The sequence below is a fragment of the Zalophus californianus genome, chromosome 6 (genome assembly GCF_009762305.2).
Source record: "Zalophus californianus isolate mZalCal1 chromosome 6, mZalCal1.pri.v2, whole genome shotgun sequence".
Lineage (NCBI taxonomy): Eukaryota > Metazoa > Chordata > Mammalia > Carnivora > Otariidae > Zalophus > Zalophus californianus.
In genome coordinates this window covers 145,252,998-145,266,555 of record NC_045600.1, presented here as the reverse complement: position 1 = coordinate 145,266,555, position 13,558 = coordinate 145,252,998, and the positions used below count along the sequence as shown (strand labels likewise).

Here is a 13,558-nt window from a genome sequence, read left to right as displayed (position 1 = left end):
GGCATCCCGGCTGCCCGGCCGCTCGCTCCACGCCCTGGCCGGCTCGGCGGCCGTGCGCCTTCTCCCTTCAGCTGCTCCGGGCGCGGTGGTTTGCGTCTCCCCACCCCTCCCCCGGGCACCTTTCACGTGGTTACTGGACATGTGAGCGTTCTCGGGACCAACGTAGTCCTGTTTCTTCTAGTCTCCCTTCTAACTGGACATTGTTCTGGGCTCCTTAGGCGGCCAAGGAATCAGGGGGCCTCCTTGAGGGGGCTCTTGGGCAAGAACCCGTTTCTAAGTTCTCCTGCGTCTAGACATGTGGCTCCAAGAGTGGCAGATCTAAGAAGCTGTGGGCTTGGAGAGGCGCGGGCTGGCACTGCTTCTGAGCATCTTGGTGACCCCATGGTCCTTGGCCCCCTTCCCCAGGTGGAGCTCCCTTCATGCTCCTTCACTCCTGGGCCTGCCTGACATCCTGTTTGCTCTGTGCTCTAAGGTCCAGGGAGGTGGGGTAGGCCCGGGGTCGGGAAAGGGGGATGCAAGTGAGCTCTTTGCTCCTAAGAAGCCTCTGCTTGATGAGGTCCCAAAGCATGCCAACTCAGGACCTCAGGGTATTCACAGGGCAGTGTGTGATTGCGGACAGAGGGGCAGGTTGCAGACTGAGCATCTGAGCGGGGAGAAGGTCTGCCTTCTTGGAGAATGTAGGTTAGGGAGCCTGAAGGAGCCGGGGAGCCCAGGCCAGTGCACAGCCGGAAGGACGGGGAGGACCCCAGGAGGAGAGCCTGTGGTTGCTGTGAGCGACCGGGGCGAGCTGGCACCGGGAGAGAGCCCAGGGGAGGCTGTCTACCATGAGTGGCTGTGTGAGCTGCCAACCAGGAGGCTGGGCTGAGCCACCTTCCCTGTCCCCCTCTGTGTCCCTGCCTGCAGTACATGTACTGGACGATGCTCCAGCAGCTGACCCACCACACCGTCAATGGCTGCAACCTTCGCCCAGGGGACCTGTTGGCTTCTGGAACCATCAGCGGGGCCGGTGGAGTCTCCGATGGCCTTGGGTGCTGCCCGTGTAGACAGCCTACTCCGCACACAGACACGAGGGCCCTGAGCGCGTCCTGCAGAAGGGACTTCCCACCAGGGGCGGGTGCATCTGACAACTCTTCCTTCTTACAGCTTCATCTGGTGGGGGGTGCACGGGGGCTTCCTTTCCAGGTCCAGTCCTAGAGACACTGTCAGATGGGAGGCTGCATCTGTCTGCTCAGGGGACAGGGTGACATGTGAGGGGCGTCAGGGAGCGGCCATGGTGTCTGGCTGTCACCAGCTCCCATGCACCCTCCTAGGATGAGGTGACCCCACTGCTGTGTCCCCTGCACCCCCATGCCACCCTAAGCTCATGGGAGAGTCGTAGAACCTTAGGGGATGGTGACTTTGGGATGGTGCATGTGCAGGTTACTTCCTGCAAGGTCCTGACCGCAACCTGTGGGTCGGTGGGAAATCTCTTCCCAGTGGGAGGGTGTCAAGCATGGCAGCGTCTGGGTACGCTGCAGCCCCCAGGGCGGCCACAGAAGCGCCCAAGTCCCAAACAGCGCAAACAGGGCCCGGAGCAGAGGTCCCACCCGTCCCTGCCCGGGGCTCCTCGGCTTTGCCAAGCGTCCGCCCTGCAGCCGACATGCTCACCAAGGTGGAAGCGCATGTGTGGATTTCTTCCGCTTCCTCTGCCGAAGGAGCCAGAGAGCTTTGGCAGCATGCTGGAGCTGTCGTGGAGGGGGACAAAGGCCATTGAGCTGGGGCACGGACACACCAGGAAGTTCCTGCTGGACGGTGATGAAGTCATCATAACAGGTGAGGGCAGCCAGGCCCAGCGGGCTCCGCACGTCCCCCACTCGCCTGCGCACCCTGTTCTGGCCAAGAAGCCGTCTGTGCGATCTCGTCCCCACTCCGGCATTCCCGGGCCCTGCCGTCTGCTTGTGACCCTCCGCCCCAGCTTTGGCCGCCAGGGGCTGTGAAGCTCAGTCCCTGGGACCAGGAAGACCCCAGGAATCCGCTCTGTCTCCCTCCTTCCCGAGCGAAGCTGTGGAGTAGCGGCAGGCTCCCGTAGTCCTGGTGCCGCGACCCCGTGGCCTGTGACCGGGCTGAGCCAGGCCACTCTGCCCACCGGGTGTTCTCACTCGGGCACCACGACTGCCAGAGGCAGACCCGAGCCCACCCCCAGATCCCTCTGGCTGTGTGACCCTCAGCAAGTCATTGACCCTCCCAGACTTAGGTGCCTCATCTTTATTTATTTTTTTTCAATTTTAATTTTTTATTGTTATGTTAATCACCATACATTACATCATTAGTTTTGGATGTAGTGTTCCATGATTCATTGTTTGTGCATAACACCCAGTGCTCCGTGCAGAACGTGCCCTCTTTAATACCCATCACCAGGCTAACCCATCCACCCACCCCCTCCCCTCGAGAACCCTCAGTTTGTTTCTCAGAGTCCATCATCTCTCCTGGTTCGTCTCCCCCTCTGACTTACTCCCCTTCATCCTTCCCCTCCTGCTATCTTCTTCTTTTTTTTTATTTATGTTTTGAAAGATTTTATTTATTTGAGAGAGAGAGAGAGAGAGCATGAGTGGGGGGAGGAGCAGAGGTTTTTTTTGTTTTTTAAAGATTTAACTTTTAAATTTTATTTTATTTTTTTTAAGATTTTATTTATAGGTTCCTCATCTTTAAAATGGAGTTAACGATACAGAAATTACCCTCACAGCATGGTTGTAAGGATGAGGGGAGCCGATTTATTCCTTCATTCTTTTTTTTTTTTTTGAGATTTTTTTTAAATTTATTTATTTGAGAGAGAGAGAGAATGAGAGGGAAGAGGGGTAGAGGGAGACGCCGACTCCCCACTGAGCGGGGAGCCCGACGTGGGACTCGATCCCAGGACCCTGGGATCCTGACCTGAGCTGAAGGCAGACGCTTAACGACTGAGCCACCCAGGCGCCCCTATTCCTTCATTCCCGTGCACCTGCTGCGAGTCCCATTCTGGGGTTCCAGTCGTGAACAAGACAAATGCAGGGTCTGGTCTTCGGGAGCGCCTGGCAGGGTTAAATTGCTTGCCTGGGGTCTCGCTGCCCATAGGCGCTGAAACCGAGGTCCCCCCCCCCGGGCAGCTTCTCGTCAGGCCCCCGACTCTGAACCCCTTGTTTTCCAGCCATCATTGTGCATCTCTCCAGGCCGCGTTTCAGAACCCTCGAGTGCGGGCCAGTGGGCACGCCTGCCCCAGTCCTCCATGCTCACAGCCCGAGTGTCACATTGTCACCCGCTTCCTTGGCCCCGTCCTCATGCCTCTCTTTCCTCTGTGCGTCGGCACAGCCTGCTGAGCAGCCTTTCCGAGCCTCACGCCCCCTCTGTGCAGGTGCACACCCCAAGCGGCCACCCCTCCGAGCGGGGACTGCTATCCTGTGCCTGGCCCTGTGGTCGGTCCTGCCGTGGGTGCCTGGAGTCTGCGTTCCCGTCGCCCGTCCTGGCCCCCTGGGGCTCTTGCTCAATGCGCCCTGATTCGGGGCCACCCGCAGAGCCTGCGGACTTAGGTGGTGCTCAGCGCCAGTAGTGCCCGGGCTGGTTGCTCGCACAGCGGGGCCTTGAAAGTACTGCATTCTGGTTAAGCATGTGCGCGTCTGTTTCCCGGCTTGGCATGCAGCTTGGATTCCTTCCTCGGGCTGCTGTCACCAACGGCCACAAACTTGCTGGGTTAAAACAACCGAGCTTCATTCTCTGCCAGTTCTGCGGGGCAGAAGTCTGAAACCCAGGGGTCGGCAGGGCGCCCTCCTCCCGGAGGCTCTCAGGGAGGACGTCCCCTGGCCTCCGCATCCCTCCGGCCTCTCCCGCCATCCTCACGCAGATTCTTCCGCTGCTGCCTGTCTCGGTGGCACACTCGCAACGGCCTTTAGGGCCCGCCAGGGTCATCCCCCCTCTAAGACCCCTAACTTACGCCTGCAAAAAGCGCCACGTAAGGTAAGAGACACGGGTTCCAGGGCCAAGGGCCTGAGCTCTTTGGGGTCATTGTTCAGCTGATTGCACGGTGCTGACAGGACAAGCTCCAGCCCCACGTGTCTGCAGGCTGACTGTGTGCAGCCACACAGTAGGAGTCATGCGGTTGTTGGCTGATTAAGGAAGTGGAGCTGGTAGAGATGGTGCAGGCAGAGCTCGGGCGCTCACCATTCCCACGGCCCTGTCACGGCTTGATTCCCGCTTCGCTGGGGTTTACTGAGAACCAGCCAGGGGCCAACATGTTGTAGCGCATACGCCGCCCTGACTCCATCTTACACTCACAGGAGCCCCCGGCCAAGGACTCATTGCCCTGGTTTACAGAGCAAAGAGCTCGGGTTGACAGCAGGTGGGTTGCCTGCTGGGGTCACGCTCAGGGGAAGCCGGGGTGCAGCTCAGGTCCTCCCTATGGCTGTGGTTCTCTCTCTGTGGCTGTGGTCCTCTCCGTGGCTGTGGTCCTCTCCATGGTCATGGTCCTCTCCGTGGCTGTGGTCCTCTCTGTGCTCGTGGTCCTCTCCGTGGTTGTGGTCCTCTCCGTGGTCGTGGTCCTCTCCATGGTCATGGTTCTCTCCGTGGCTGTGGTCCTCTCCGTGGTTGTGGTCCTCTCCATGGTCATGGTCCTCTCCGTGGCTGTGGTCCTCTCCATGGTCATGGTCCTCTCCGTGGCTGTGGTCCTCTCTGTGCTCATGGTCCTCTCCATGGTTGTGGTCCTCCCCGTGGCTGTGGTCCTCTCCGTGGTCATGGTCGTCTCCATGCTCGTGGTCCTCTCTGTGGCTTGTGGTCCTCTCCATGGTCATGGTCCTCTCCTTGCTTGTGGTCCTCTCTGTGGTCGTGGTCCTCTCCGTGGTCGTGGTTCTCTCCGTGCGCATGGTCCTCTCTGTGCTCATGGCCATCTCTGTGGCCAGTCTTATTTCCAGGGTTTCTGTGGTGCTTGCGGACCCGGTGCAGGCCCTCAGCCTTCGTTGAGCGCCTGGAGCATCGAGCCCCGAAGTGTTTTCGGAAGTACTGGCTGGGGCGGGAGCTGGGATGGGAGAGGACGGAATTCTGGCTTCGTCTCCCTGTCCCTGCCCCAGGGCCCCCACCTAACCGTTCCAGGCCAGGCAGCGGTCCAGGGCCGGGGGCAGAGCGCGCACCTGTCTCAGGCCTCACGTGTCACCGCGGCGCCAGAGCCGCAGTCGGTGGGAGAAGGATGCGAGAGGCTGATACTGGTGGTTTGTGCGTGCCTTGCTCGGGAAGGAGCTCTGGGGGCCGGGCAGAGACACTCCGGGAGAGGCAGTCCTCGGGTCCACAGGGTGAATGTTGGCACGAGAGGAGGACAATGGGAATAGGTTGGTGGAATTCTCCAGAGCCAGGATGGAGGATTACAATTGGGCGGGAGAAGAGGTGTGGGTTACATATTAACAAAGAGATAAAGAAGAGGGACTTTCACAGAACTCCGGGGAGTGGGTGCAGGTGAGACCCCCTGCGGGCACCTGTGGGCGGGAGCGCGAGCGTGGTGGGGGCAGGAGGGGGGAGCCCGGGCTGCTGAGAGCGGTGCCTTCACCGGCCACCACCCCGCGGGGCACCGGGCCCTGCTGAGCGGCCCTCGGCCTCTGTGGCCCTGTCCCCATTGCCGTCCTGCTGATGCCACCCCTCACCTGCTCTGGCCTCCATGAGGCCTGGGGCCCCGGGGGAGCAATGCCATCTGAGGGGCCTGCGCCGAGGCCTGACAAGTCTGCGCATTTCCATCCGCCTTCTCTCTGGGGCCACCCCCGGGCTCTTTAAGACCTACCTGTAACTGTCACTGTCTTGCCGGAAACTCTTCCGTGAGCCTCAGTGGCCTCAGAATAAGGCTCAAAGTCCTTAACAGGGTTCCTCCGAGCTCTCTGTAAGCAGCCTCTCCGGGGCCCAAGCGGCGACTTCGCGGAACGAACGCAACACACACGCCCCTTGCCTGGGCCTCCGTGCCCGCGCAATGCCATTCCCTTGGTGCACTCCTGGCGAACTCCTACCCCCCCTTCAAATCCCAGCCCAGGTGCTCCCACCTTCCTGCTCCGGCTCCTCTGCGCTGGCCTCTTGGAGCCGTGCACACGGCGCCCTCTGACTCCAGTCGGGCCAGGCCCGCCCGCTAGCCAGACCCCCCCACCCCGCCTTTCCCTCAGCCTGTAGAAGTGGAATCAGAGGCTGAAGTTCACGTTGGTTGAACATTAGGCATTTGTGGAACTCAGGCACTGTGGGCTCTGCGAATTAGCAGACCTGGGCTTTGAACCCAAGCCCACTCGGGGAGGGGTGACCCCCGTCAGGAAAGCCGTGGAGCCCGTGCTTCCGAGGGCCCCTGACGGCAGGACGTGCCTGGAGTCCCTCTCAGCCCCCCCATGGCTCTGCTCAGCTTCTGGGGACGGTGGTTCTTCTGTTCAAAATACGTCTTCGTCATTCCTTGTAGGGTCTGGTGGACTGGGCTCGGGCTATGCTTCCCGCGAGCCCGGCAGCCTCGTGACCAACCCTGTGTCCTCCGTCCCAGGCCACTGCCAGGGGGACGGGTACCGCATCGGCTTTGGCCAGTGTGCTGGAAAAGTGCTGCCTGCCCTCTTGCCCGCGTGACCTTCTCTGCGTGGCTGGACGTGAGGAGCTCCCCGCCCCCGCCTGGGGCGTCAGCGGCCGTCTGTGGGGCTGTGGGCCTGGCTCTTCATCAGGGGTAAATAAAGCCGGTGTGCTCGGCCTTCACGCTCTATGCCCCGTGCCGTCTCCGTGTGTGAGGTCCACTCGCGTTCTTGATTTGATCCAGAGGGTCCTTGAGAGACACTCATTTGTTTCCTTGTTCGTACGAGTGGTGCTCATCACACGTCCTTCCCATCACACATCCCGGCCCTCCCAGCGTTCCCTGGAGTGTGGGAAGAGTGCAGCACCTACACCAGCTAGGATCCTCAGAGGAACAGAAACGAGAGGATATGTATGTATAGAGAGAGATTTATTTTAAGGAATTGGCTTGTGATTGTGGAGGCTGGCAAATCCAAAATTTGCAGGGTGGGCCGGTAGGCTGGAGACCCAGGGAAGAGTTGCAGTTTGAGTCTGAAGGTGGTGTGCTGCGGAATTCGCTCCTCCTCTGGGGAGATCAGGCCTTTTTCTTGTAAGGCCTTCAACTGATTAGATGAGGCCCACCCACATTTTGGAAGGTAATCTGCTTTACTCAAAGTCCACTCACTCAAATGTTAATCTCATCTGAAAAATGCCTCCACAGCAGCATCTAGACTGATGTTGGACCAAACATGTGGGTATCGTGGCCCAGCCAAGTTGACACATAAAGTCATCACAGCACCCCACACGTCCTTGGGGGCTGACTCGTGGGGGTACATGAGGTGCGGACTCGGTCCACGGGCACTGTGGCTGTCTCGGCACATTGTAAGTCTTGGGTGGAGCCCCCAGGTTGTGGGCACAGACACCTGAACTGTGAGAGGGCAGAAAGGGGGCCAAGGGGGCTCACTTTGCTTCCCTTGTAAGCCCATGAGAATCAGGAGAGTGAGCCCTACCCACGGCAGACAAGCAGCCCCAGCCCCAGCCTGGTTCCTGGTCCCCACGGTGACTTCTCTGGAGCTGGTGGACCACAGCAGAGCCTGGGAGCAGGACCAAGCATGCAGAGCCTGTCCGTCAGATCATGCCATCCATTCATTCCTGAAATCTTTGTCGAGTGCCCTGTGTCCAACGCTGTTCTGAGCACAAGAGATGCTGCAGAGCACAGAGTAGCCCAGCCTCGGCCCTTGTGGTGCTCACTTGCCAGCGGGAGGCAGACAGACTAAATAAGTAAAGGGACAAGGAAAAGACAGACCGCGTGTAGGGTGGCGATGAGGTCTCCGGAGCACTGGGGGACGTGGGTGTTACTATAAGCAGGGTGGTCAGGGAAGGCTTATGTCTTAGATTCTTAGTGCTTTCCTGCCAGGCAGCCGGAGGGAGGCAGCCAGCTGGATGGCTCTCTACAGAGAGAATGCTCCAGGTAGAGGGAGTAGTCAGGGCAAAAAAGCCCCAAGGATGGGACATCGAGGAGGCTAATATTTCTCCCATGAAAGCATTCCAGGGCCGGGAAGTCTGGAGTTTGTAAGGTGACGTCACAGTGTCATGGAGAGCCCACAGTGCTCATCCTCAGCATGTGGTTTTCATCCTCAAGGCCGCCTCGTGGTACCAAAGGCTGCTGGAGCTCCAGCAACTATGCCCAAATTCCAGGCCTGCAGAAAAAAGAAATCAAGAGGTTTGGGGCGTGGTGGAGAGGATAGAAGCACCTCCTTCCGGCTGAGTTATGTCACTTTAAGCAGCCTCCCTGGGAGTTCCACATCACACTTTTCACCCGATTTCATCGGCAAGAACTTAGTCACAAGACCACACCTCATTGCGAGGGAGTCTGCGGATGCAGTCTTTAGCTGAATGCATGGTTTCTTCAGTTGAAACCAGAGCTCAATGGCTAAAGAAGAGGAGGGGAATGGATACTGGGGGGCCGCTGGTGGTCTCTGTAGCCCGCAGGGAGGCCTCACGCTCGGAGGTGGACCTGCTCTCACGCAGTTGACTCTTTCATGGAGCCGAGCCCTGGGCCATAGTCTCCAATCGTTGCTGATTTCAGTGGAAATCCTGTATAGCTCGGATGGTGGGGGGTGGGGGCTGGGGGGGGACTCCCCCCCCGACCCCCACCATCTAGATAAGATTGATCCAAATACTTTCTGAATTTGAAAGGCCAGACCCTTCCTGCGGATTTCTCTGCATTTCCGGGGGCTTGTGTTCCCAGGGTCACCTCTGTGCTGTCGGCTGCGCCGGCATCCTGTTCTCCACCCTGTGTTCGAGGTTGTTCCTTTAGTCCTGTCTCCTGGCATCAGTTGGCATGGGGTATTCATCCTTCTTTGCCTTGGAGGCCTGACGTCACTGTGGCTGAACACCTGCTATACACGGAAGAGCATTCCCGGAGGTCTCCGGCTCACGGACAAAGGCCATTTAAAATCAGTATTCATGCCCTTGGCCCCGCTGGTGCCGGGGAATGCTGGTATCAGCTATGGAGACCACGCATTTATCCCCTGGCCATGCGCTTACTGTGCTTCTGGGGGTGGGTGGTGCGGGGAAATCTGCTGGATGGGGCTGCAGAGCCCAGCACACCGGGCAGGCGATGCTGGCCGTCATCCGAGCCCCGGACGCATCCACCAGCCAGAGCAGGAGGTCTCAGCCCGGCTACTTCCTGGGCTCCCTCCAGCCTGGACACCTCCTCGGCCTGCAGCCCCCCTGCTCCCCAGGCTCCAGGAATGCCCGGGCGGCCCCAGATGACCAGTGAATGAGTGGTCTATGCTTTGGGAGCCAAGCTTATTGAAAGGACAAGAAATACACAAAAATGGCATTCGTGGCCTTTGTTTGACAGTGGTCTGTCATGAACTAGAGGCCTTTTGAAACCGTGGACGGAGTTTGCAGATTTGGTGGCTATAGTCCGAGGATGAGGTTAGCCTCAGGCCAAGACCAGATTTGGGGGGACAAGGGAGCTTTAGGATTTTAAGTACCATATTGATTTTACATCAAAGATTCCTGACGCAAAATGGATCTCAAAAGTGGCTATATTTTTTTTCTTTCTTTAGTTTGGAAGCGTATGTTTTTAGCGCCCTCAGGAAAAATGAACGTGACAGGGTTGCCTTCCAAAGCATGAGTCTGTCTCTTGTATCTGCCCCTTTCCTGCCCCCTCGGCAGGACCCTGGGCCTGGGGGAGAGGCGGGAAGGACCCAGAGGAGCCACTGATCTATGGGAGAAGGCAGGGAGTGGGTGCTTCTTGCAGATTCTGCTGTTTTGTTTGTTTGGTTTGGTTTTTCATGGTCTCAGAGACTAAGACTGGGGCCAGGATTATTCAGGGACTGTGCCGACAACACACCCAAGAGCTGGAGTCTGCCTTCTCCAGAGGCTAAGCTCCCGAGGGCAGAGTTAGCTGCAGCTCGAGGAAGGTTCTCCATGACCTGGCACAGTGCCTACCCAGCACAGAGTAGGCACTCGGCATATATTTGCTTAATGAATGAGTATCTGGGGGATCACTGCGGACAGGCTTATGTCGCATTCCTAGGCCCGCCCGTAAGCCAGGAGACACCTGGAGACCCACTTCTGCCGCCGTGTTTAAGAGGTGTAAGTCAGGCTACATACTTAAAGACATCCTGTTCCTCCGGCCTCGAGGTATGTTTTCATAATGACAACACAAAAATAGTTGCAGAGCCATCTCTGGTTTCTGTATGATTGAAAATTGGCAAGACACCAAGCATAGCAATTTGCTTATTTTTCTTTTTTTAATTGAAGAATAATTAACATACAGGGTTCTATTAGTTTTAGGCGTAGAGTGTAGAGATTCAGCATACATCACCCGTGCGCATCACGGCGAGTCCCTCTTGATCCCCCGCTTCTGGGGCACCTCTCCTCCCCTCGCCGCCCCTCTGACCATCAGTCTGTTCTCATATCAAACATAACAGTTCAATCATTGCGCGTGAGCAGCGCCGGGCGGGGGCAGTTTGGGATGAGCGTTAAAGACATACAAATTCATGAGTTCTGTAAATATTTTTAAATAAAATTTTTAAAATTTAAAATTTATCACTCTTGCCTGAATTTCATTAGAATCACTAATTATTGTGTCATAATCAAGCTTTTGACATAACTTGGGTTTTACTGAGAGACTAACTGATTAGAAACTAAAGTGAATTATACTCAAAATGTACAAAATGTAAATAGTCTCACAAAACTCTGACGTTTAAAATTTGCAAAATAAAATTTATTTTATATGCATTTTTCAGTTATTTTTCTTTGATAATATTCAAAATCTCCATTAAAATTAAAGGCAAGATACAAATTATAATTGAAGAATATTAACATTGCATATCAAAGTTATCTAAATCAAGCTGAAATGTTTAAATTTATTTTTAAAAAATTTAAATCCTTTTACACACTTTTCATAAACATAAAACGATTTGCAATCCTAGTGTTCAGTGTCCGTCCAGTTGCCACAGTAAATAATTAGTATCACTCTTCCTGTGTCATGATGAGGCCTAACGTATCTCTAAATTAATATGAACGCATTAATACTGCAAAATGTGCCCTAATTGCTACGTGTGGCTGTTGTGACTACGAGACTAATCTGTGTCTCCAGAAGCACAAACTGGACAAAGAGCAAGAAAACAGATGTTTGGTGCGGCTGCAAAATGCTTCTGGTGTGGGCCTGAGTCCGTTGCATCGTGCTGGGGTATTGAACCAGCTGACACACCATCTTTCCTTTACCCACTTTCTCTTTACCGCTGCCCTGGCTCCCTACGGCAGGGGAGGGACGGGCCCACCTCCCGCGGTGGCCGTGACCCACCACAGACCCGCGTTTATTTGGACGCGGTGCGGGCGTGGGGAGAGGCTGCACCTGGGGCCCGGCCAGTGTCACTCATGGGAGGGGCACCTGAAGCGCTGGTCGCTACACCAGGCGGACCGTCGAGGGACAGAGGAGCCCCTGTGACCCTTACGTGAATGTGTGCTTGTCTGTCATGTTGCTGGGCCCCCCAAAGCATGAGTCCCGGGCAAGGACACCCCTACCCAGGATCAAGGGCAGGACCGCTGCCGTGCCTCCCTTTCTGGGCCCCTACGTTGTCTCTGACAGTTTTTGTGCGACAAAGAGGCTTGTTCCCTTCACCATCTGAGAGTGGCATTTCTGAGACGGACTCCAAAACTTCGAGCCTCGAGGGCGACACTTCTCTCCGGCCGGCAGATTCTCCTACGGTGGTTGGAACTTTGCCCTGGAGCCACGGTTTGTGCGCAAACCCTGTCACACGGGAGCTGCTCACAAATGTGGGCGGCGTTGTCCTCGCCAAGTGCCCTGCTTCACGGCTCAACACCAAGCTCCCCTCCCAAATCAGAGGCGCACTTGATCTGCTCACAGGATGTTCCTTACAGCACTGCTGATGGAGCCCAGGCTCCAGCCTCCTGGGCGCCCAGTCCCTTAGCCTCTGGCCACAGTTCCGAGCCCCCTCTCTACCTACAGGGTGAAGTCTGACGTCTCCCCACTTCATGGGCTAACTGATGTGCCCTGGGGGTGGCTTATCATATGCAGGTGGATTATTTGGGGGGGGGGGTGTCGACGAGCTGCTTCCCTGTGTGGTCAGGCTGAAGGGTTCCCAGTTCCATTGTCTGTCTTGACTATGTGTGTCAGGCAAGAAGACACTCTTTCTCTTGGAGAAAGGAATACAGCAGGACTTAGCCAGGGTCCCCCTGGCTTTGGTGCAGCCGCTGGAGAGAGAGAGAGAGAGAGAGAGGACCAAACTGCCTTAGAAGCCCAAGGGGCATCGAGGACGGCTGCTCCAGTCCTCTTTCCCAAATATTTAAGTTAGAAAATCGGTTTTGGTGCACTAGCTGGGCCACGCCTCAGCTCTATTGTCAAGGAAGAACACCCAGGGCCCAGTGCAGGTGATGCTCCGTTTGTCTCCCTGCATCTGTTCTCCATCCTTCTCTGCCCGGCTGCCTCCCGGGAGGCTGGCCTCTGTGAATGACGTCACCCAGGCTCACGGCCTCCAGCTTCTGGTTGAGATTGGGCAGCGGAGGCTCAGGCAGAGAGTGGAAGGCAGGAGGAGAAAAGCCAGGAGTATTTGTTCTCCTCACTCCTTCCCTTCTGGGCCACCGTTTTAGGGTGGCTGTGTCCTGCTGGGTCCCTCTACTGTGGCTCATGGCTCCTGTGGGCAGCATGGCCCCCACCCCCCAAGCAAGGAGTGGCGATGGCTTCCCATCGTCATCGATCCTGGGTCATTCACCAGCCCTTGCTGGTTCTCTTAAACCTATCTGTGCTTCTGATAATAGTCCCTGAATTAAGCCGTCTTCAATGAATCTTTTGAGCACACAAAGGAATGTCTGGAATGATGTCTGGAATTTCCCTGGAATATTGCAGAGGAAGGAGTCTGAGGGCTCAGGGAGATGGGACTGTTGGAGTGAGTCCATTCTGTGCGACTGACGGGTCCAATCACCCCAAAACCAACCTCCCTGCAGGGCCCTGAGGCCAATTCCATCACAAAGGCATTAAGAATGCATTAGTAAGGGTGGGGGTCCCCAGCATTCTTGAAGAACTCTCCTTCAGTTCGGAGACAGTGTTGAGAGATGAGGTTCCCAGATGTCAGCGGTAATAATGGGGTCCCACGGACTGGAAGGGGCCAAGGTGGTACAGGAGACCCAATGGTACAGGGAGTGTCTGTGGCAGACAGGGATACCGTGTGGAGCTTCTAACCATCCCCAGCAGGAGAATCAGAGTGCTGGCCCAACTGGAGAAGATTCAGGAAGAGAAGATTCAGGGCCATCTTGGGGAGATGTATGCAGAAGGACATCTTTGAAAAGGTCTTAAATGTGAAGATATTCATGTGCCAACGAAATGCCCATCAGAAGACATCCACGCGGAGAAGGCTCTCGATAATCAGGTGGGGATGTCAGCCCCTTCCCTTATCCACTCTGGTGCTTGCTCAGTGGCACCAGGAACACAGTGGCCACAGTGGAAGACATGGAGGCTGTATATGGGTCCAACAGTGCAGGTTCTCCCTCTCTGAGCCTCATCTGTTTCCATCATTTCTAG

General features: G+C 56.4%; 1 protein-coding gene across 3 annotated transcripts in view; it reads left to right on the top strand.

Moving 5' to 3' along the window:
• FAH (fumarylacetoacetate hydrolase) overlaps positions 1–13,558 on the top strand; it is a 33,191-nt gene that overhangs the window by 18,394 nt on the left and 1,239 nt on the right. Inside the window, exons 12-14 of one of the 3 annotated variants that reach the window (XR_004820140.1) lie at positions 904–1,006; positions 1,695–1,812; positions 6,500–13,406. Coding sequence is in view for 1 of the 3 variants with exons in the window: in XM_035728124.1 (XP_035584017.1) it covers positions 904–1,011; positions 1,695–1,812; positions 6,500–6,579 (306 nt within the window). In the remaining 2 variants the exon portion in view is untranslated. Of the gene's footprint in view, positions 1–903; positions 1,012–1,694; positions 1,813–6,421; positions 13,407–13,558 lie in introns of those variants that run through there. The other 2 variants (XR_004820141.1, XM_035728124.1) reach the window with 2 other exon arrangements.